Below are 25544 nucleotides of genomic sequence, written 5' to 3'. Positions count from 1 at the left end.
AAGTCTCTCTTTGTACTTTCAAAGTATCTCGTCCATCTTAGAGTAAACATAGACAAAAGGTCACAAGTTTATTATTTGTTCCACAAATCTTCTTCCAAAAGTAGGGATGAGGAGGTTTTCCTTTGCATTTTTTTTCTAGTATTTCAAACTGACAAAAAATATTGTTCTCTGAGACAGAATAATATATATTTGTTCTTCTGTAGGTTGGGGGCGGTGGGATAGCCTAGTGGTTAAAGCGTTCGTTCGTCACGCTGAAGACCCGGGTTCGATTCCCCACATGGGTACAATGTGTGAAGCCCATTTCTGGTGTTACCCGCCGTGATATGCTGGAACATTGATAAAAGCAATATCACTCACTCACTCTTCTATAGTTTGGAAATATCATATGTATGCAATACCTGATAAGATTTTAAGCATTTTTCTTCTTCAGATGTTTAAGGAGTAGTCAGGAAATCTGTACATAATAATATCATGATGTGAAGAGTTATATAAAACAAATAATTAGCTTGTTGTGACCTTAGCTGAGTGTTAAATACTGAGCATGATACAAAACTGAGCCAAATTATTTTAATTTTGTGTTAACAGTGACTCCCTCTGAATCATTAGAAAATGAAGACACTTTAGAAAATACTAATTCAATGTTTTCAGTTTTAAAATGTGAATGTACATAAGATTAGAGAATGTTAAGATGGTATTGAATTTTGTTCATTTAACGAAATCCATGAATTTCAGTAAAGTGGTCCGAGAAAGTACAGCGTAATTTGAGAAATTTAATATTCTATTCCCTATGTTTGAGTTAATAAGAGTTATTGTGGGTGATATAACTGTCTTCAGTGAATATTCTTTTCATTGATTAAATTAAAAAAGAAATTTATAACAACATCCAAGAAGTAAACTTGACTGGAGAAATGTTCATGTTTATGACAGTGTACTTCACAAAGCAAATCACACAGTGTGTTTTGTTTTTGAATGTTAATTGCTTTTGTTGGGTTGTGATTGATTAATACGTGTGTTGATCACTTGAACACATTCACTGATATTGCCTTTTACCGATGTGCTCAGATGCCCTGAAATATTGCCCTTGCAACGCCCGGAAAGCACAGAGAACCTACTTGTTCCGCCCCCGCCAGGCTCCAATAACAGGTCCGCACAAAACAAAATGGCTACCTTCCCACAATTCTCTCCCACTTCCTGTCATACCACACCTTGAACTAGTAACATTACCATCAGTGATGATCAAAATGAAATGAAATGGAAAACAACTGAATTTAATTTCTGTATATTTTTAATGAGGTGTTTTGTTTGAAATACTTTTTTTCTAAATATTGGGATAATTTCTATTGAGGTTATTGTCTTGAGATGGTAATGTGACTTGCAAGAGGTGGCATGTACAGGGTTGAGATATGGTACTATGTAGGCACCCATGTTGAGGAGGTGGTGTGTGTACATTGCTTACAATATACTATGTAATATCTCATGTTGCACGGTCTCCAGTAGAGAGTATATTGTACGCTTCTCCAGTGGTGAAACTAATTAGAGGCCATTAGAATATGGTATTTAAAAATAACTGACTTTACTTTAAAATGCCTGTTTAGATTCTTCTTCGAGTAGGAACTTTTATTTCAATTAACAATCAAGTAGATTTTATAGCAAACTCTCTTTTTATTATTTCTTCAGAGATTCCAATTTATACTTAAAATCTTGTAGATCTTTATAAGTATTATTTATTCTGCATTTTCAATTTAAATTAACAGTCAGGATTTCATAACAGAATTTGTATATTAATTATTTCTCCTGAGGTTTCAAATTTTGGCAGTTAAAGTTCTTAGTAGGCAATGCTAGTAAATGAACCGAAGTATGTGGTTGATCTTCCTGTTTGTACCCTGCTGAAGTGATGAAGATATGTCAGTGTTATTAAGGATATTGTGAAATCCTGCTTGTGGGGTGTACCCTGTGTTGTTGACCTTCCCTATTGTCACCTCTGACCCCTTTCCTTATCATGTGGAAACTTTCTCTGTGTTGTCCCCAGTGTTACCCGGAATTCAACATTACCCAGAATCCAACATTACCCAGAGTTCATCATTACCCACAGTTCAGTGTATTTCACAAGGAAATCCCCCTGAGGTTTTCAGGCAGAATATGAATTAACTTACATTTGTCATAAGAGCCAAACTCTGTGGGGATTGTAACTTACGTTTGTCATAAGAGCCAAACTCTGTGGGGATTGTAACTTACGTTTGTCATAAGAGCCAAACTCTGTGGGGATTCCAAGTTACTGTGTTGATTTTGTGTCATTGTACCCGAACTGCTTTAGTTGTTGTTCATTATATCAATCCCTGGATTGTCTGTTCAAAAGTCGACATAATTGCTGAGTGCTGTGTTAAACGACACACAAACAAACAAACATATGTGATTCAACTAAAGATGATCAGCTGGCCACAATGTCCCATCTGGATTGTCTGGTCAAGAGTTGACCAAATTGCTGAGGGTAGTGTTTGACAACAAACAAATCTGATTCAACTAATGAAGATCAGCTGGCCACAATGTCCCATCTCGCTGATGTTGTGTTGCTAACAGCCTTGATAGCTCAGTTTTACAAGGGGTAATCCAGAGCTAAAGTGTCCACATATCATTCAGTGTTCCTTAAGGTCCATTCTCCATATGTTTAGATTTACAGGCTGAAATATTGCTGTGACAGGGGCGCATAAAACGTCTTCTTCCCTTTCCTTGTAGTGCCTCACTTTTTTGAGATATTGATAAAAATGGAGAGTAGTTTATAAATATGGCCACAGCGTGTGAATAATATGATATACTTTGTGGTGATATGAAGGACAACTATCACTGAAGTATGTGGGTTTATTCTAGCTCAAGATGGGCTTACATAACAAGCATGGCAAGGCAGTGGCCATGTGCCCTCAACTGACTAGAACAAGGGCAATCAGAGTTATTCCCCCTTACACTATAAATAGCACTGGGGCCCTGTTGGGGATAGAGGCCCATCTAGGGTTGTACAGTTCATACTAGAATAGCTAGTGCCTGTCCAAAGTATACATATTGGCAAGCCACGGTCCTTAACTGCTACTAAAGTGCCAACAATAATCTTAGAATGGAGATTTCATTTCACTGGATAATAGAAGCATCTGATTGGCTCCTACATCGATCCACCCACCCACACCCTCGGTTATTCTTCATACAATCATGATTCCCACCCTCCATGTGACGGGCTGTCGCATCCATGACCCCACGTCAATACCTCTCACTAGTTCCGCCAATTCACAATTCTGTAAAGAACAAGTGCACACGAGAACATGTGGTTAAAACCAATGCTACAAACGAGCAAAATCGTTCAATATGTTGGTACCTTGAGAACAAGAAACGCAGGATCCCATGTGGCTAAGGTAGAGTTGTCTCCCTTAGTCCTGCCAGAGTCCAATGCCCAATGGCTCAGATCACATTCACTCGGCTATTGCAACTGGAATTCTTGTTTTTCACGACGAGGCTGCTAGAAGAAAGGGGAAGAGAAAGGAATGGGGTGATCGATTTTGTGAATGTATCTCTGGGTCTGTCAGTGAGACCTGGATCCCGAACCCCAAACTGTTCTTACGACATTCGTAAGCCAACAATAAACTATAGAGTTACAAACGTTGTGGATCAGTACCCTGGCTCCCAACACATTCTGTAAGTACAAGACAGAGTCACTCATTAAGGAGCATGTTTGGTGCAGCAGTCGAAGTTTCTGTATGTGTTTAAATGCTACAGTCAACTCAGTTTGTTTTGGGGCAATGGAATAGCCTAGTAGTTGAAGTGCTCGCTCATGTTTGATTTAATACCCCACATATAATGTCGGAAACCTACTTCTGGTGTCCAAAGCTTGGATATTGCTGGAATATTGATAAAAGAGGCATAAAACCAAACTCACTCTTTTCATTTTGACCCTTTCCCTATTCAGGATGTAATATCACGTAGTCTGTAGCACTCAGTGTTATACAACTCGACAATGACGCCTGCCTTCAACTGCGGAAGTTATGGACCGCTCCCCGAGCAATGGCATCTGGGATTGGCCTGTCTATGGCGTCGCTTGTACTCCTCAACGATTAAACCTTTAATTCCAATCCCCAGTCCGTTATTCATCCAAGACACTACACAGGACTCACCTCATTTTTCAGGCACCTCTCATGTTAACTGCCACCTAGACCAAATCACTTTGTGACTTGGGTACTACATACACCTTCCTTCTTCAAAGTCCAGAATCACCTGAGGTTATCTTGATCTGTCAGTGTTGGTTTCATCAGTGTTAAGGATCTATAACTGTATCAGGTCTTCCTCCCCCTTCAATACGACATGCCACGATATGACGCGAATACTGAAACAAGGACTAAGCCTCCCTCTCACTCACTCACTCACTCACTCACTCTAGAACATGAACATGCACAGCGATGGGATGAGGATTATTTGCTTCAGTTTGAGACTGTCCACTCACACCTGTGTTTATGTTATATATACTGGTGGTTGATACACATTAGATGTCACCGTCTTGGCTTGGTAAACCGTGGCCTACTGCATCCAGGTTGAGGGGTGTAAACATGCACAGTCAGCAGAATCAGAGAATCATCTCTCACCAAATAAACTCAAAACAAAATATTGTTGAAGAGATATTAAGCTCTTTTTAATAACAACAATTATTTTGATATGAGAGGACACAGCAATGTGACATGATACTATGATTATGAAGAATTGGAAGAGGTAATGTCAGGGCTTTTTTGGCCATCTGAAATTAATAAAGTTATATACGATAAACTTTGAGATATTGGTAAGAAAGTATTATAGCATATATCCAAATGGTTGACAACTAACATCTTACTGCTACAATAAGAGAATGAAGAAAGTTTTGATGAAACTGTGAGCAAATCTTTAACCTTTCAGATGTGCTGTTCTAATTTTAGACAAGAACATTTTCCAAAAACATTTCGATCAACCTTTTTGACACTTATACCTTTAAATTATGTATCGTAAATAAAAGGTCCATAAAAACAAGATTTTAAATGCGTAAAGTCATTTATTCTCATTCATAGGAACATGTTTCGTAACATGCATACCAATTTCTACAAAGTTTGCTCATTAAAAAGCAGTCCCTTATCCTTACTGTTGTCTGTTGCTACCTTGTCCAACAAACTTTAAGAAATCAAATGCCTGCCTCCCCTACTATCCAAATATTTTTCTTATGGACAATTTTCTGTATCCGTAGAACTGAAGTGAAGTTTTATTTGATGTTTCCAAGGAAATAAGATTCCAAGTCAAACTTCACAGCCAGTTCAAAATTTCAAGGAAATGTTGACTCCAAAGAACTTGTTCAAGGCTTGTGTCATAATTGATCCTTCTGTTCTGAAATGCTGTTTGTAGACCTTTGCTTCTCTAATCTTGCTGAAAGCTGTCTTCTGATCTCCTGAAGTTAGATCTTGTACATTTTCTATCATTTCTGTGTGGCTGTGTTTTGTTGACGTGTTCTGCATGCCTGGTGTTTGTAGCTTTGTTTCAGCTTGAACAGCATGGATATACTTTAATATACTTTTCTGTTATATATTCTTATATACTTCAAGATTTTCAATACACAACCTAAACAAATTTTCAAAGTATGTGAAATTATATAATACATGTAATTCCCTTTTTAAAATTACTTTCATTAACTTTTCTCAAATGTTATTTATTAATACTTTTTGTAATGTCTTGTAATTTCAGAAACTTATGCGATTTGCTTTAACATAGTTTTTTAAATTCTTCACTGGTGAAACAAATCCAGTGTTTTGTTTTAGTTATCTGAAATAGCTTGTGATGTTAATGATGAGCGATGTTCTTTAGTTCAGAGCCAGGATCCCCAAACTCCCCTGTGGCGGAGGCGAAGCATATACACTTCACAACGGTGTCGAGCGCCACCGCAGCCACAGAGGGCAGGACGCACACCATCACACCGCTAGACAAATGTAAATCAGTTTTATAGAATGCTGGATCAATTTACGTCTTTTGTTGCTGACATACCATAAATACCTCACATGATTCTAGTGTTTCAAAATGCCTACCGGTATATATTGTGTTCACGATTTTCTTTCCAAGATAACATACTTGATATCACCAATTCGTCCATCATATTAATCACATCAGTAGACAGTAGGTGTTCACCTGATCAAGGAGCAAGAATTAGCTCTGAAATGTCGTGTAAAGAATAAATAAGAAGTTGTTATCCATAAGAACGTGTCATGTATTCATTTTTATCCTACTTCTAAATGCCTTTCAGAAACGTCAGTGTGCATACAGTCCGTTTGAGTCAGAAGCGGACTGATGAATACTAAATTTGATCATTTACAACATTGCCACATAAATATAAATAGTACACATGTTTATCATTTACTAATACCCAACAGCTTTCTTATATTTGAAAATTTTCCGGACTCCAAAAAGTTCTTTAAGAAACTATCATTAAAATTTTGACACAGTTCACTATTTGTTACGAGGGAGGTGCAGAGAAAGGGACAGCCAGGTGTTAGAGAAGTATGTGCACAAGTGCCCACCAAGTTATTGATTCATTAGCCTGTGCTGTGTGCCGTCTCCATCCTTTCTGCGCACACCTGGCTGTCCCTTTCTCTGCACTCCTCCTCATAACAAATAGTGAACTGTGTCAAAAAAACAATGATAATTTCTAAAAGAACTTTGAAATGGTGGAAAAATTTTCAAATATAAGAAAGCTGTTGAGTATTAATAAATGATAAAATGTGTCAATATTATATTATAATAACAATTACAATGTTCAAATTTGCATTTCATCGATCCTTTCTGACTCAAAGCGGACTTTCTTACCGATAGATGCCATAAACAGTCTGTTTGAAACATAAGGCTAAGTGTCTCCTGCATCACAGAAAAATACTTAGATGAATATCCAAGTTAACTCTATTGTAGTTTATAGCATTAGGTATGTGTCTTTGAATTACTATGGCCAAGAAAAGAGTGCTAGAAAATAAATTGTAAGTCAAACACCTATTTTTTTCATTTCATAGTTTTGCTTTCACTTTCAGCTCTCATTGATGCCTCTAAGCGCGGGGAGATTCAGAAGGTAGGTCATGTGATCACACTGTAGTTCACCTTCTTGGTTAGGTTTCATATCAATCCAGGTTTGATGTTTCCAGCAATCTTTCTCCTAATGTTACACTTGCAGCCAAAACAATAGGATTTTTGGAATGATTTATTTCCCACAGAGCCCAAAACATAAGAAATATCATTCAAGCATCTGATGTTTTGCTCATACAACAGGGAATAACCGGGTTCAACCAGTAAAGAATCTTTGATGTGCATATGCCTTGTTATTACAACCAATATGACAAGAGTATACTAACTGTAGAAATTTGTATCAACTGGAGTTCTCATTAATGTGGTTGGCTCGTCATGCCGAGGGGTGGTGGGGTAGCCTAGTGGTTAAAGTGTCTGCTCGTCACACCGAAGACCCGGGTTCAAATCCCCACATGGGTACAATGTGTGAAGCCCATTTCTGGTGTCCCCCGCTGTGATATTGCTGGAATATTGCTAAAAGCAGTGTAAAACCATACTCACTCACTCACTTTCATAAATGCCTGGAAATCTACAGACCTGGTATGATTCAAATCACAATATGGCCATCATGGCTTCCCGTTTTAGGAAGTCGATGTACATGCGTCTGTGTTAGATTATTTTACCTTTTCTAAGATACGTATTTTCAAAGATTTTGTTTAATGTATGGCAATGCTTACATTTCACAAAACACATTGATTCCAAGGAGAGCTATGAAGATCTTGGTTAGTTTTATATCTTCAGCAACCCATACATGTCATCAGAGGTGACTGGGGCGGTGGGGTAGCCTAGTGGTTAAAGCGTTGGCTCGTCACGCTGAAGACTGGGTTCGAATCCCCACATGGGTACAATGTGTGAAGCCCATTTCTGGTGTTCCCCCGGCGTGATGTAGCTGGAATATTGCTAAAAGCGGCGTAAAACCAAACTCAGTCAGTCAGTCAGTCAGAGGTGACTTATGGAATTGAGGGTCAGGCTTGCTGACTTGGTTGATGCCTGTCATCTTATCCCAATTGTGTAGATGGATGCTAATCATGTCATGACCCGACTTTATTATCTACAGACCAGATCATATGTCTGTAAGATTGATTGATTATATGACACCGCACACAGCAATATTTCAAAAGTCAAAAGCGATTCAAAGGGAATATGTACTGGGTCCGACCATTCCCTGTTATAGTTGATTTGATTACACAAATTGATTGATTGATGAGATTCAAACAACAGCAATCTTGTATACATAACAGTCAGTCAATGAGAAATATTTCATTACTATATGCTCACACCTTTCCGCCTTTGGACGGGTTGGCAAAAGGCAGATTCTGATTTTATGGAATAATCCAGTCTGGACCAGTGATACAATCATTAGATGATCAATGCAGAGGAATAGGACTGGATCATCTTTTTTCTATCTTCATAGACATATCTATGTTGGGATACAGTGATTTATTACTTGTCAATTCGACCAAGTGACAGCTGTAAATAATCCAGTCTGGACCAGACAATCCAGTGATCACCTACATGAACCCGTTACGCGAATTGGGATCACGATGACCTGTGTCTAAGTCAGCTAGTCTGACCAATCATAGTCGCTTCTTACGACAAGCATGGGTTACGAAGATCAATTCTAACCCGGATCTTCACGAATAGTGCTGTAATGTAAATAGTGAGTATTTGTGTTGATGTTGCAGTTGGTGGAGATATACCAACGTGGCGGAGAGCTCCTCGCCACTGACCAGTACGGGATGACCGCACTTCATCACGCCGCCCGATTCGGTCACAAAGGAATCGTCAAATTCTTAATTGATAATGGTAATGCCATCATGTAATACCATTCATCAATTCATTAAACATCACTATATAGATATTATTCAGATAGATATGCATGTCATAAAAAAAGTTAAAGTGATTATCGTATGCAGAGCAAATTCATTTATCTACTTATAATCCAGACTCGATATATTCAGTGTTCAAAGAGTATGATGTTTCGTAAGTGTTTTTTAAATTTTGTTATGAAACTTATTTCGTTTTCTGTTTTTGTGTGTTTCAGCACCACCTGTGATATTAGATATGCTTGACCATGAGAAGTAAGTGACCATATGTTAATACAGACGTGATTAGCTCACCTGACTAAATGTCACCTGCCTACACTTCCATTAGCTGTGTGTGGGTACTGTGATGTCTTTGAAAGTTGGGGGCGGTGGAGTAGCCTAGTGGTTAAAGCGTTGGCTCGTCACGCCGAAGTCCTGGGTTCGAATCCCCACATGGGTACAATGTGTGAAGCCCATTTCTGGTGTCCCCCGCCGTGATGTTGCTGGAATATTGCTAAAAGCGGCGTAAAACCAAACTCAGTCAGTCAGTCAGTCTTTTTTAACTCCGTTGCCACTTCAATTTTTCTTATATTTTCATTTTTTACTCATTTTAGAAGCTTTGACCTTTAGACGACATGACAACGGCTTTTCATGGCCTTTATTTTCATCTCCTTGGAAACCCTTTATGTAAATGTTTACAGCTGTTGTGTCCAATATTAACTAGCTGTTTTGTATTTTTTTCTTGACCTTTTTCTGTATATCTTAGTCAAAATATCTTGTAATGAACTAAAACACATTGTCCCTATGATTTCATTATAACTAAGTTTACTGTATTACTTTCAGTAACTATTAATTATCAAAATTTTCAATGTGGAGCATTGATCATGAACCAGACATTTTCAACCAGATATCTTAGGATTAAAGGGATTAAATCTGGGCTAGATTTGATTTAGTACAGCAACTGCATTGCTTGGCTAATGGCTAAGGGGGGTTTGTTACTCTACCAAACAAAGCATCAGTTTAATGAAATACTTGACCAGAATGAGATGAGATTCTTGAGAGGCATTTAGAAGTTGGTGTTCAAGTAAAACGCAAATATACTGAACATCATTAAAAATGCACCACCTGTAAATTTTGAAATATGGTAATAGGATTGTTTTGAGAGTGAAAATGAATGTTGGAAATGTTGTTAATAACACAAAAGACAATAAATATTGCTGTACAGTAAAGAATGGATTGCCCGAACACATCATGGAACACATCACATGACAACAACAAAATTCATGCACAACTCACGAAAAGCAAAGCACAACACACTCGAAAAGCACAAATTGCATGCGTAAAACATGCTGATTAGGGGTATAAATGACCCTCGGCAAAAAATTTTCTCATTTTAGCTGTACCTCTGCAAGTACATTTTATTTTGCAATGCCAAGATTGTCACCAGAGGAACGAGAACGGGCGTTGGGCATGTTGCAGGTTGGCACATCAAGCAGGATTATTGCCAGACGAGTTGGTTGCCATCATTCCACAATCATAAGACTTGCTAACAGGTATCAACAAACAGGAACCACCAGGGACCGCCCACGTCGTGGCCAGGCACGTGTTACCACCCCTCGCCAAGATGAGACATTGTTTGGCGCCATATTCGGGATCGTACGTTGCCGGCTGCCAGAACCGCCAACACTGTCCAAGGCCGACGTGGTTTGATCAGTGCTTCAATCCGTCCGACGCCGTCTCCGTGCAGCAGGATTACGGTGTCAACGCTGTAAGGTCTTCAGGCCCACATAACACGCAACACAGATGTACAAATAAGAGACGTTTACTTGACGAAGACAAAGACAAGACTGAATACAATTGAGAAAAAATCCCACATCACAGTTGATGAGTCCACGTGCAGGCGCACGCTATTGTTCATGATGGTTGCATTTGTGCGATGCTGTCCAAATACCGGGAACAACCTAACATCGCCCTTATGTTGGACCCGACCTGACTGATAGACATCACCGTGAACGCCGACGATGGGCTGAACAGGATCGTTTGTGGTTGTTACGACATTGGCATGGTGTCACGTTTTCACTTGCGAAATGCTGACGGGCGTCTACGGGTATGGCATCGGCGGGGAGAACGTTACCAACATTGTGTTGTGCAAACAGATCGGTAGAGTGGAGGAAGCATTATGGTGTGGGGAGGGATCAGTTATCATCACAAAACGGCTCTGGTAGTTTGTTGTGGCAGAGTGAATGCCCTTTACTACTGTGACACCATTCTTCAGGACAACGTCGTTCCCTTCTTTAACCAACATCAAGATCTGCACACATTCCAGCAGGACAATGCTCGAGCGCACACTGCACACGTGTTGCAACACAGTTTCTGGTAAACAACAACATTCCTCTACTTCAATGGCCTGCATTGTCACCAGATTTGTCTCCCATTGAACACTTGTGGGATTACATCGGCCAACGCCTCTCACGTCGCCCACAGATCAACAACCTTGGGGAACTTGAGAATACCTTGCAACAAGAGTGGAATGCATTGCCTCAAAACATTATTCAGAGACTTATCAGTTCAATGAGGAGTCGTTGCACAGCTTGTGTTGCTGCTAACGGTGGTCATACACGTTACTGACTTTCCAATTTGACTCCATCTTTCTTTCATGGTCAGCTGAATTAAAACTTTACAGTTTTGCTGGATTGGTTCTTGTTTCTTTTCTTTACCAATCATTGGACTACAAAAGTATGTAAACTTTACACCGATTGCTCATTTATGCTCTTGGAAATCCAAACTAATACAGGTGATGCGTTTCCAATGATGTTCAGTATATTATGGATGACAACTTCTTCTTTATTGTATGTCACAACGTTTCTGGGCTAGTCCTTGCCCCTTCGTCACAATTCACAATTCACCTGATATAATATTTGTGTTTTACTAGAATGAGATGTTATTGCTTTATCTGTTGCAGAGGTCAGACTGCCCTCCACAAGGCAGCATGGTACCAGCGGAGAACTATATGTCACATGTTGGTTGACGCAGGTGCCTCCCTCACCAGAACAGACTATCAGGTGAGTTACAACCTTGACCGACAGTTCAGGGTTAGAGATATGGTTCACGCATCCTGTTCAAAATCTTGAGGAAAGAATGTACATGCATATTACTAAAACCTTTACATTTTATATTGACATGCATTGGTAGAATTTAAGATGTTATTAACTATACTGATCATACCATGATGTTACGGGCGTATTGTCCAGTGTTAAACTCTTCCACTGACTCACTCACTCTGAACAGGGCAATACACCACAGCAGCAGGCCCAGAAGGCAGAGGACAAGGACCTGGCAGCCTACCTCCAGAGTAAGTAAGTGTTCTCACTCCGCACTCTTCTGTTGCCTTTACACCACCTTGCCTTGCTCACTGACCCAGAACTAGAGACAGGTGACAAGATGCTACCATGCTCACTGACCCAGGACTAGAGACAGGTGACAAGATGCTACCATGCTCACTGACCCAGGACTAGAGACAATTGACAACATGCTACCTTGGAGTCTTTGAAGGGCATTTAGAAGTGATACACATAAAGGCAAGAATTTTATGGATGACAACTTCTTTATTGTGAAGGGTCACAACGTTTCGAAGTATATTCTTACTCCTTTATCAGCTAAATATACTTCGAAATGTCTTGACCCTTCACAATAAAGAAGTTGATATCCATAAAATTCTTGCCTTTAAGATGCTACCTTGCTGACTGACCCAGAACTAGAGGCAGATGACAAGATGCTTCTTTGCTGACTGACCCAGAACTTGAGGCAGATGACGAGATGCTACCTTGCTGACTGACCCAGAACTAGATCCAGGTGACAAGATGCTACCATGCTGACTGACCCAGAACTAGAGGCAGATGATAAGATGCTTCTTTGCTGACTGAACCAGAAAAAGAGGCATGTGATAAGATGCTACCTGGCTGACTGACCAAGAACTAGAGGCAGATGACAAGATGCTTCTTTGCTGACTGAACCAGAACTAGAGGCAGATGACAAGATATGACCTTGCTGACTGACCCAGAACTTGAGGCAGATGACATGATGCTACCTTGCTGACTGACCCAGAACTAGATGCAGGTGACAAGATGCTACCTTGCTGACTGACTCAGAACTAGATGCAGATGACAAGATGCTACCTTGCTGACTGACTCAGAACTAGAGGCAGATGACGAGATGCTACCTTGCTTACTGACCCAGAACTAGATGTAGGTGACATGATGCTACCTTGTTGACTGACCCAGAACTAGATGCAGGTGACAAGATGCTTCTTTGCTGACTGAACCAGAACTAGAGGCAGATGACAAGATGCTTCTTTGCTGACTGAACCAGAAATAGAGGCAGATGACGAGATGCTACCTTGCTGACTGACCCAGAACTAGATGTAGGTGACATGATGCTACCTTGTTGACTGACCCAGAACTAGATGCAGGTGACAAGATGCTACCTTGCTGACTGACCCAGAACTAGAGGCAGATGACAAGATGCTTCTTTGCTGACTGAACCAGAACTAGAGGCAGATGACAAGATGCTTCTTTGCTGACTGACCCAGAACTAGAGGCAGATGACAAGATGCTTCTTTGCTGACTGAACCAGAACTAGAGGCAGATGACAAGATGCTACCTTGCTGACTGACCCAGAACTAGATGCAGGTGACATCTAGCAGTGTGTTACCACTAATTATACCTGTTATAAATTCATTAACTGACCATCAAGTGAATGATGACAAATAACATGTGTAGGTTTATACCACCTAAACACGGTTACAACAAGGGAGTATTAATTGCTGTATTGCATGTGAAAACTTATGGGCCGATAACTGTTTTGAGAATACAAACAGATTTTTACATGACATGATTAAATACCGAGGTTAAAAAAACACAGAAATGGGATCAATTTGGATCCAGTCATTATACAAATAGGGCCTCAACGACACCAATCAATTGTGACAGAGAAGCCTATGAAAACAAGTTGTAACTCGGAAACTAGGCAAAGCAGGAGACAAAATTAAATGCCAGTAGATTGTGAGAACATATAGCTTTCATTTTTCCACAACAATTGTCACGATTTCAGGTTTATACAAGCCTGTAAACAAGATAATTTACCCCCTAAAATGTAGATGAATTCTACATCCGGCCCTCAAAGCTTTTCCTCATATGACGTCACAGAGTCGCGCTCTGATTGGTTGGAAATTTCGTTCAAGCGTGAGAATTGTGCACTGTTGTCAAAAGGTTGATTTAAGTCAATTAAAGGTCGAAATGAGTAGTTTTAATGGCCGGGGGTTTCATTTTATAACGATGCCAGTTAGTGATTTATGTATTTTACCCCTAGGGTTTATGTGACCTTTAAAAGCGTTGGCTCGTCCGCGCCGAAGACCCAGGTTCAATTCCCCACATGGGTACAATGTGTGAAGCCCATTTCTGGTGTCTCCCGCCCGTGATGTTGCTGGAATATTGCTAAAAGCCGCGTAAAACCAAACTCAGTCAGTTAGTCAGTCAGTCTTTGAAAGTTCCTTATACAGTTCTGATGTAATTTTTAACACCGTTGCCACTTCAAGTTTTTGATATTTTCATTTTTACTGATTTTAGAAGCTTTGACCTTTACATATGACAACAGCTTTTCATGCCTTTATTTTCATCTCCTTGGAAACCCTTTTTGTAAATGTTTACAGCTATTGTGTCCAATATTAACAAGCTGTTTTGTATTTTTTTCTTGACCTTTTTTCTGAATATCTTAGTCAGAAAATATCTTGTAATGAACTAAAACACATTGTCCCTATGATTTCATTATAACTAAGTTTACTGTATTACTTTCAGTAACTATTAATTATCAAAATTTTCAATGTGGAGCATTGATCATGAACCAGACATTTTCAATCAGATATCTTGGGGATTAAAGGGATTAAATCTGGGCTAGATTTGATTTAGTATAGCAACTGTATTGCTTGGCTAATGGCTAAGGGGTTTGTTACTCTACCAAACAAAGCATCAGTTTAATGAAATACTTGACCAGAATGAGATGAGGTTCTTGAGAGGCATTTAGAAGTTGGTGTTCAAGTAAAACGCAAATATACTGAACATCATTAAAAATGCACCACCTGTAAATTTTGAAATATGGTAATAGGATTGTTTTGAGAGTGAAAATGAATGTTGGAAATGTTGTTAATAACACAAAAGACAATAAATATTGCTGTACAGTAAAGAATGGATTGCCCGAACACATCATGGAACACATCACATGACAACAACAAAATTCATGCACAACTCACGAAAAGCAAAGCACAACACACTCGAAAAGCACAAATTGCATGCGTAAAACATGCTGATTAGGGGTATAAATTACCATCGGCAAAAAACGTTCTCATTTTAGCTGTACCTCCTGCAAGTAAATTTTATTTTGCAATGCCAAGATTGTCACCAGAGGAACAAGAACAGGCGTTGGGCATGTTGCAGGTTGGCACATCAAGCAGGATTATTGCCAGACGATTTGGTTGCCATCATTCCACAATCATAAGACTTGCCAACAGGTATCAACAAACAGGAACCACCAGGACCTCCAGCGTCCTGGCCAGGCACGTGTTAACACCCTTACCAAGATCGTGACATTGTTTGGTCCCATATTAGGGATCTACGTGCCGGCTGCCAGAACCGCCAACACTGTCCAAGGCCGGCGTGGTTTGATCAGTGCTTCAATCCGTCCGCGTCATCTCCGCCATACGGTGTCCGCGCGATGCAGGCCCACATAACACGCAACACAGATGTACAAATAAGAGGCGTTTACTTGATGATGACAAAGACGAGACTGAATACAATTGAGAAACAATCCCACGTCACAGTTGATGATCCACGTGCAGGCGACGCGCTATTGTTCATGATGGTTGCATTTGTCGCGATGCTGTCCAAATACCGGGAACAACCTCACATCGCACTTATGTTGGACCCATCCTGACTGATAGACATCGCCGTGAAGCGCCGACGATGGGCTGAACAGCATCGTTTGTGGTTGTTACAAGCGTTGGCATGGTGTTGTGTTTTCCGGCGAGTCCGCTTTCACTTAATTGAAATGCTACGGGGTATGGCATCGGCGGGAGAAACGTTACCAACGTTGTGTTGTGCAAACAGATCGGTGGAGTGGAGGCAGCATTATGGTGTGGGGAGGGATCAGTTATCATCACAAAACCGCTCTGGTAGTTTGTTGTGGCAGAGTGAATGCCCTTCACTACTGTGACACCATTCTTCAGAACAACGTCGTTCCTTCTTTAACCAACATCAAGATCTGCACACATTCCAGCAGGACAATGCTCGAAAGACACTGCCGCGTGTTGCAACACAGTTTCTGGTAAACAACAACATTCCTCTACTTCCATGGCCTGCATTGTCACCAGATTTGTCTCCCATTGAACACTTGTGGGATTACATCGCTAGCGCCTCTCACGCCCACAGATCAACAACCTTGGTGAACTTGAGAATGCCTTGCAACAAGAGTGGAATGCATTGCCTCAAAACATTATTCAGAGACTTATCAGTTCAATGAGGAGTCGTTGTACAGCTGTGTTGCTGCTAACGGTGGTCTGCTAACGATGGTCATACACGTTACTGACTTTCCAATTTGACTCCATCTTTCTTTCATGGTCAGCTGAATTAAAACTTTACAGTTTTGCTGGATTGGTTCTTGTTTCTTTTCTTTACCAATCATTGGACTACAAAAGTATGTAAACTTTACACTGATTGCTCATTTATGCTCTTGGAATCCACACTAATACAGGTGGTGCGTTTTCAATGATGTTCAGTATATTATGGATGACAACTTCTTCTTTATTGTATGTCACAACGTTTCTGGGCTAGTCCTTGCCCCTTCGTCACAATTCACAATTCACCTGATATAATATTTGTGTTTTACTAGAATGAGATGTTATTGCTTTATCTGTTGCAGAGGTCAGACTGCCCTCCACAAGGCAGCATGGTACCAGCGGAGAACTATATGTCACATGTTGGTTGACGCAGGTGCCTCCCTCACCAGAACAGACTATCAGGTGAGTTACAACCTTGACCGACAGTTCAGGGTTAGAGATATGGTTCACGCATCCTGTTCTAAATCTTGAGGAAAGAATGTACATGCATATTACTAAAACCTTTACATTTTATATTGACATGCATTGGTAGAATTTAAGATGTTATTAACTATACTGATCATACCATGATGTTACGGGCGTATTGTCCAGTGTTAAACTCTTCCACTGACTCACTCACTCTGAACAGGGCAATACACCACAGCAGCAGGCCCAGAAGGCAGAGGACAAGGACCGGCAGCCTACCTCCAGAGTAAGCTAAGTGTTCTCAAGAAAGAGTTCTGTTGCCTTACACCTCTTGCCCTCACTGACCCAGAACTGTTGCCTTTACACCACCTTGCTACCTTGCTCACTGACCCAGGAACTAGAGACAGGTGACAAGATGCTACCATGCTCACTGACCCAGGACTAGAGACAAGTGACAACATGCTACCTTGGAGTCTTTGAAGGGCATTTAGAAGTGATACACATAAAGGCAAGAATTTTATGGATGACAACTTCTTTGTGTGAAGGGTCACAATGTTTGAAGTATATTCTTACTCCTTTATCAGCTGAATATACTTCAAATGTCTTGACCCTTCACAATAAAGAAGTTGATATCCATAAAATTCTTGCCTTTAAGATGCTACCTTGCTGACTGACCCAGAACTAGAGGCAGATGACAAGATGCTTCTTTGCTGACTGACCCAGAACTTGAGGCAGATGACGAGAGATGCTACCTTGCTGACTGACCCAGAACTAGATCCAGGTGACAAGATGCTACCATGCTGACTGACCCAGAACTAGAGGCAGATGATAAGATGCTTCTTTTGCTGACTGAACCAGAAAAGAGGCATGACCAAGATAAGATGCTACCTGGCTGACTGACCCAGAACTAGAGGCAGATGACAAGATGCTTCTTTGCTGACTGAACCAGAACTAGAGGCAGATGACAAGATGCTACCTTGCTGACTGACCCAGAACTTGAGGCAGATGACGAGATGCTACCTTGCTGACTGACCCCAGAGCAGGTGACAAGATGCTACCTTGCTGACTGACCCAGAACTAGAGGCAGATGACAAGATGCTACCTTGCTGACTGACCCAGAACTAGAGGCAGATGATAAGATGCTACCTGGCTGACTGACCCAGAACTAGAGGTAGGCAGATGACAAGATGCCTTGTTGACTGAACCAGAACTAGTGGCATGTGACAAGATGCTACCTTGCTGACTGACCCAGAACTAGAGGCAGATGACAAGATGCTTCTTTGCTGACTGAACCAGAACTAGTGGCATGTAATAAGATGACAAGATGCTACCTTTGCTGACTGACCCAGAACTAGAGGCAGATGACAAGATGCTTCTTTGCTGACTGAACCAGAACTTAGAGGCAGAATAAGATGCTACCTTGCTGACTGACCCAGAACTAGAGGCAGATGACAAGATGCTTCTTTGCTGACTGAACCAGAACTAGAGGCAGATGACAAGATGCTTCTTTGCTGACTGAACCAGAACTAGAGGCAGATGACAAGATGCTACCTTGCTGACTGACCCAGAACTAGAGGCAGGTGACAAGAACTTGCTGACTGAACTAGAGGCAGATGACAAGATGCTTCTTTGCTGAATAGAGGCAGATGACGAGATGCTACCTTGCTGACTGACCCAGAACTAGATGTAGGTGACATGATGCTACCTTGTTGACTGACCCAGAACTAGATGCAGGTGACAAGATGCTACCTTGCTGACTGACCCAGAACTAGAGGCAGGTGACAAGATGCTACCTTGCTACACAGATAACAAGACTTGCTGACTGACCCAAAACTATACACATATGGCCATACCAGACAATAATATATTGACAAGACAGCAGTATCCTGCTTGATCCCCAGCTTGCTGCCAGTCTGCAGGTTCAGACCGTGAATGTCTGTTTTCTTTTCCCCCTCCTTACACTCCTGCTGAGCAAATTGTTGAGTTGATTATTGTGTATGTACATTCTGTGGCACTCTCAGTTGAACAAATTAAGTTCTTGCATGATCATTTAGTTGTAGTAGCAGACATATCTAGAATGTGTGTGTGTTTTATATTTTAACCCTGTGGATTTGAATAGATTACCACAAACACTGGTGGTAAGACAGCTGAAAGGATTAGGTGGTCAGCTCAATGACTTGATAGACAGAGTGTCATCATACCCCGACAATGTATATCGGTGCTCACAATATCAATCACTGGATCGTCTGGTCCAGACTTAAATGTTTACATCTGCCATACCAATAGTCTTGAATGTGGTGTTCATCAACAAGTGAACATTATTATAGTCCATTTCCTCCTTCTTTTGTTTCCCTGTCTGTCAACCCATGAAGATCCAGGTTAGAATATTGATCTTCAGTAACCCATGTTTGTCGTAAGAGGCGACTAAAAGGATCGGGTGGTCAGGCTCGCTGACTTGGTTGACACATCATCGGTTCCCAATTACGCAGATCGACGCTTATGTTGTTGATCACTGGATTGTCTGGTCCAGTCTCAATTATTTACAGACCGCCACCATATAGCTGGAATATTGCTGAGTGCGGCTTAAAAACTAAACTCACTCACTCCTGTCTGTCTGTCTGTCTCTGTCTGCCTGTCTCTCTGTCAGTGATGTTTTTATTCTCATCTCTCAGCCTCTGTGTACTAATACTAAAAGTATCCAAAATGGTATCACAATTTTACAACCAAGTTGCACTTAACAGCATGTATCTTTTAGTCATTGGTTGGGATTTGGGGAATATATTAGTAACTCATGCTGGTAATAAATCATCATGGCAATGAGTATTGGTTGCCTACAGTGGGTATTGGTTGCCTACAGTGGTTCTTCGTTGCTGCTGCAAGTGGGTATTGGTTGGCTGCAATGGGTATCATTTGCCTGCAGTGGGTATTGGTTGGCTGCAATGGGTATCATGTGCCTGCAGTGGGTATTGGTTGGCTGCAATGGGTATCATTTGCCTGCAGTCGGTATTGGTTGGCTGCAATGGGTATCATTTGCCTGCAGTGGGTATCATGTGCCTGCAGTGGGTATTGGTTGGCTGCAATGGGTATCATTTGCCTGCAGTGGGTATTGGTTGGCTGCAATGGATATCATTTGCCTGCAGTGGGTATTGGTTGGCTGCAATGGGTATCATTTGCCTGCAGTGGGTATTGGTTGGCTGCAATGGTATCATTTGCCTGCAGTGGGTATTGGTTGGCTGCAGTGGGTATCATTTGCCTGCAGTGGGTATGAGCTGCCCTGTAACAGCCTATTTAGAACACTGGAACACAAGTTATGTTTGCTTGGCCCCAGTGCGTGAGTAATTTCATACCCTTAGAACTACAACTTGCTGCCATCTTTGTTCAGTACGACAGCTGTCCCATTGGGATTCTGGGTAAAAATGCATCCAACAGACCCAGGTCATTAGAGGTGACTTCGTGGACCTTGTCAGATTTGTATGATCAGACGCCATGGATTGTACTCATAATATCAATCAATGGATTGTCCGACCCAGACCTCATTTGTTAAAGGCTGACATCAGGTGGAAAGGTGGAAGAAGCTGAGTGTTGAATTAAACAACCAACACACAAAGAAATAATGCCTCTACCAATTTATTTCATGAATTTGTATGGGTCTCTAGCCTATTACAGAACATCCGTAACATAAAACTGGGTCATCTTCTGGCAGAGTTCAGGTGTGCCATTATGTTAAGGTTCGTAAAGCCTGCAAGTGTTGAAATTTCAAATATTTGCCTCACGTCTGATAAATTTCCGAACTTCTACAAGTGTTACATTAAGCAGATGAACTAACAACTTGGTAGATGTCATAGCCAAGAATAATGAAGGTCAGTGACATTTGAGGATATATGTGAAATATTGACATGTTTCAGACCAAGAACACTTCCAGTTAGTTGTGTCTGAGGATCAAGAAACAGCAGTATGACCTTCAACTTTTGACCTCCGTTATCAAGGTTATGACCCCATCACCATGACAACAAGGTCATTCAACCAAAGATGGCAACCAAACCTGCTATGACTGGTGGAGCGTACTGCTCTTCCTGTGTGTGTGCGTGCGGACAAGTGATCAAATTCTCAACTGGCGTTCCGACAGCTTGTTCTTCAATATTACAGGTGAACGCAGGTTCACTGGAGTAAGTACATATTTGGTGGGATCACGTGATCCTGCCTTTTTCAACTGTGATTGCCTACACGTGGACCATAAAAAAACACTGTTCCATATGCAATATATTTTTCCATTAGCCTACATTTAGAGAACCAATCAAATTCCTTGTTGCCCCTTGATGGGGTTCATATGACATAGATTTGGATTGGCGTTTATCGTTTTTTTAAACTGTACAGTTACCTGTTGTGTGTTTTATTTTGTATAATGTGCATCTTGTGCAACTGTGTTTTGGGTGTCAATGGAAGAAGTGTTCGACAGACATTCCATATCTTTCCTTGGAGCAGTGACATGGGTGTGAATTCAGATGGTTGTTTGTTGATATTTATTCATGTTTATGAGCTATTTATAATCTGTGACAGTGAATACTTTGAAAAAATAACTTCAAAACGTGCTTGGCATTTTTATCCTTAAAGTTTCTCTTTCATGTTTAACTTGAGATAGATTCAAATTTTACCTTTCATTATATTTTTCTCAGGTCATTTGTTTCCTTGTTTTTCTTAATTTTTTTCCTGCAAGATTAAAAGAGCTGACTCAGCATTAATGAAGATGTGACCTTCAGATAATGTTTCGGAAAACACTATTCAAGCTGTGTCAACCCTTTGTGGAGATCCATTTTATTCAATTTCAACAGTGTTTCAATACTGTAAAATCGAAATGTTTTAACATATTTATAAAAGTCTTTTATTAAATGTTCTGGCAACAGCTGATTTTCTTTTTATGTCCTATTTGTAAGTTTAGCCAATGTTCAGCCAGGGTTTCATGGTTTATTGAGAGTTGTACTGTATTTTATACTTATTGCATATCAGAAGTGACAACCAGCCGACTGGCTTGTCGTCAGTTACAGAATCGCTCTATTCAATGAGGCATCACACTTTCTTATATACGCTGATGTGTTTATGGAGCTTCACCTCTAGATTAGTCTCGTCAGATATCCACATCGGGTGTTAGCGACATCTGATGTACAAGCCATATTCCCACCCCTAGTAATATTATAAGGCAGCTCTCTGTCTGAGATGTCCATGATTATATGAAGACTGTTCCTTACTCAACACATACACAGTGCACTGTTAATGTCCAAATAATGATTTCAACACTACCAAGTGCCTCTTAAGTGTAATATAGCCAAAATGTTTGTAACCCAACTTGTTAGCCTTCAACTTGCATTATAGTTCAGTCTGGAAACAAATCAGAAATATTTTTCAAACATTAGTGTTTGTATTCCCATTAGATATTTCCTTGTTTAGAAAAAAAACAAACATTATAGATTTTTTTCTGAATCATGCATTATATAATTGATACAATAATTTCCTGATGCTATAATAAGCTTGTAAAGATTGTTATCACATACAAAATCTTGATGAATGGCTTTAAGGATTTGGCAGATAACAATATTGGTGAAGATTTTTGGACGTTAATGATAACTTGTCTCTTAAGTTAGATATATAACCCGTTGGTTTCTAATTAGTTTGATTAATGATTTGGGTTTTTATTACATTTTATGATTGTCTACTCAGTGGATTTACAGAAGGGTTGAATGCGTGAACTGAGAAAAATGTGTATTTGTTTATGTGAAATATGTATTTATACTTTGTGATATATGATCTATAATGTGATGGTGGATGTCAATCATCTGGAATGATTGACACTTTGTTATTACACTTCCATATTTGGCTGGGTAAACAGTCATGCACTTGTCACTAGCCACGACCTCAACAGTGATTGGTCCACAGTTATCCAATCAGCATCCAGAAATAATGAATGCTACCAATCATATGTCACCTATCTGAGATCTAGGGCTGGTACCATGGTGACCCCTTGCATGTTGCTTAGCCTTTTGTCTCCTGACATTTGATTGGATGATTGTTGATAATGATGGTTCAATCATATGTGTCCTGGTTTTTGATTGGATGTATCCACTATGTACAGAGCAATTGACATTTCCATGAGGCACAGAATACCATATGTAACTATTTTGTATTTATTACATTATTTTTTCATCTAAATATGATATTGCAGCGACATTTAATCAGATTTGTAATATTCCTGTGTACTCACCATGTTTGATTATATTATAACCTTACTCTTTCACTAATTTCTTGATTAAACTAAAATAGTGTATATTCAGAACCAATGAAATGAGTAATTCATAATATTCAATTTTGACAAAATTAGAACAGTTGATATAACTCCCATATTTGACCATAAAGTATTAATATTTTGCATAATACAATATTTATTCTCTAAGCCAGTTGAATTAACACAGGCTCTTTGCTTTCATGCAAGCTTTCTGAAAGTAGAGCCTTTGAAACTCTGCAGTTGATAAATTATTTATTCTTGTCTTCTTCGAGCCGTGGCTCATACTTAGGTCTTAGCTCTGTGACAGTCCAAAGTCAGCGTTCAGACTATAAGTTAGTCATGTCAACACTGTCCTAAGTCAGTGATAAACCATGGGAGTTGTGATCATCTTAGCACCATGTTTTCAGATAGTTACAGTTATCTTACCGCTAAGATCACAGAAATTATCAAGGCCTTGATAACATACACCACCAATGGTTGTGATTTGTATTCAGAATTGCAAACTTAAAAGTAAATAAATATAAAGTTGTTTATATACTAGTACTGAAATATTTTTTCAAAACAGTTTGACTTTTATACTACTGGGAGACACAGTTAGTTCAAGATTCAAGAAGAGAATTGCGTTATCTTTTATGCCCATGTCATGGGTGATTATTTCTTTGAGAGATTTTGTAAGAGAGTTATGGAGATGCACTGCGTGTGTTATGTACTGAAGCTCACCTATCGTGTGTGAGGAACACTGAGTATTCTTCTTGCATCTAGTGGGCCTTCCTCCAATGATACATCACCACAGTGTTTGCCTGGTTTCCTGACCAATGTTTCAATACACTAAGAACCATCCCCACAAAAATCTGAATGTGCCAAACTGACCCTTCTCACTGGCCTGATTCAGTCACCTGGTTCTTGTTGCCATGGTGATATCTAGGGAGGATGGATATCTAATCTACATGGTAAGGAGGACCATCCCTCACTAGGAGGAATAAATCTCTGCAAAGATACATCATTGTTGGATGGATATCTAGGGAATACATCTAGGAGGATGGATATCTAGGGGATGATGGATATCTAGGGAATACATCTAGGGAGGATGGATATCTAGGATGGATATCTAGGGAATACATCTAGGGAGGATGGATATCTAGGGAATACATCTAGGGAGGATGGATATCTAGGGAATACATCTAGGGAGGATGGATATCTAGGGAATACATCTAGGGAGGATGGATATCTAGGATGGAATAGGGAATACATCTAGGGAGGATCTGGATACATCTAGGAGGATGGATATCTATGGGAATACATCTAGGGAGGATGGATATCTAGGGAATACATCTAGGGAGGATGGATATCTAGGGAATACATCTAGGGAGGATGGATATCTAGGGAGGATGGATATCTAGGGAATACATCTAGGGAGGATGGATATCTAGGGAATACATCTAGGGAGGATGGATATCTAGGGAATACATCTAGGGAGGATGGATATCTAGGGAATACATCTAGGGAGGATGGATATCTAGGGAATACATCTAGGGAGGATGGATATCTAGAGGTGGGATAAGGTATAAAGAGGATGCTTCAGCTGGACAGATGAGCTATCCTTGTTATCTCCTGGCTAGGCTGTATATGGCTGTTATCTCAGGTAGTACAATGTATACATACTTTTCGTGTCAGTACACACTTGATACACTGTGTGGAAGGCAAATTATGATCTGATGTTACAACTCTGAATTGCAAGATATTTTACTAGTGCTTCAATTTTGTGTTTCCAATTTTATGAGGATTGTAATCATCAGCATTAGTGATCTATCACCACATAGCTAACAGGATTTGTTGTTGCCAGATAAATATTGATTGTAATCCTGATTGTACCAGAGGGGCCAAGTTTGTTAGGTCACATCAACATTCAAGTTTCTCACACAGACAACATGGAAGATAGGAGTGAAATAGTGCCGGTGAGTCTCACGAGGTGCTACTTCCGGTACTGAGCTGGTTCCCGGCTCCCTTTGTGTGCACCAACTTGGGATATATGAGACTGATCCCAGCTTACTCCGGTACCAGATTTCCGGTGACAAGCGTATATTCAAGAACCAGTTCTGGTTCCAAATTGTGTGACCGCCAAATATGACTTTACTAGACCGGACCAAGTGTACAACCACGCTTGGCTGTCACAGCTGTTGACAGTCGTAACAGTTGGCTAATTTGGGGATGGTTAGATCGGAATTTGTTATTCCTGCAAGGATTATCAGTTCCTTACTGTTAACTGACAACCATTAGACCATTCCGAAAAGTATGAAAC

At 40.2% G+C, this 25544-nt stretch overlaps 1 protein-coding gene across 8 annotated transcripts in view; it reads left to right on the top strand.

Moving 5' to 3' along the window:
- The window catches only part of LOC124282742 (diacylglycerol kinase zeta-like), a 388746-nt gene extending 364997 nt beyond the window's left edge, over positions 1 to 23749 (top strand). For 5 of the 8 annotated variants that reach the window (XM_046718812.1, XM_046718803.1, XM_046718816.1 and 2 more), the window contains 8 exons: positions 1063 to 1143; positions 5857 to 5978; positions 7065 to 7102; positions 8781 to 8901; positions 9140 to 9176; positions 11863 to 11962; positions 12189 to 12252; positions 20877 to 23749. In XM_046718812.1, the coding sequence (XP_046574768.1) occupies positions 1063 to 1143; positions 5857 to 5978; positions 7065 to 7102; positions 8781 to 8901; positions 9140 to 9176; positions 11863 to 11962; positions 12189 to 12252; positions 20877 to 20929 (616 nt within the window). In that variant the 3' untranslated portion in view covers positions 20930 to 23749. Of the gene's footprint in view, positions 1 to 1062; positions 1144 to 5856; positions 5979 to 7064; positions 7103 to 8780; positions 8902 to 9139; positions 9177 to 11862; positions 11963 to 12188; positions 12257 to 20876 lie in introns of all 8 variants that reach the window. The other 3 variants (XM_046718789.1, XM_046718796.1, XM_046718775.1) reach the window with 2 other exon arrangements.
- The last annotated feature ends 1795 nt before the right edge of the window (positions 23750 to 25544 follow it).

Source organism: Haliotis rubra, unplaced genomic scaffold, assembly GCF_003918875.1.
Source record: "Haliotis rubra isolate DU_JTF1 unplaced genomic scaffold, ASM391887v1 Scf109, whole genome shotgun sequence".
NCBI classification, from domain to species: Eukaryota; Metazoa; Mollusca; class Gastropoda; order Lepetellida; family Haliotidae; genus Haliotis; species Haliotis rubra.
This window is presented reverse-complemented; position numbering and strand designations above follow the sequence as displayed.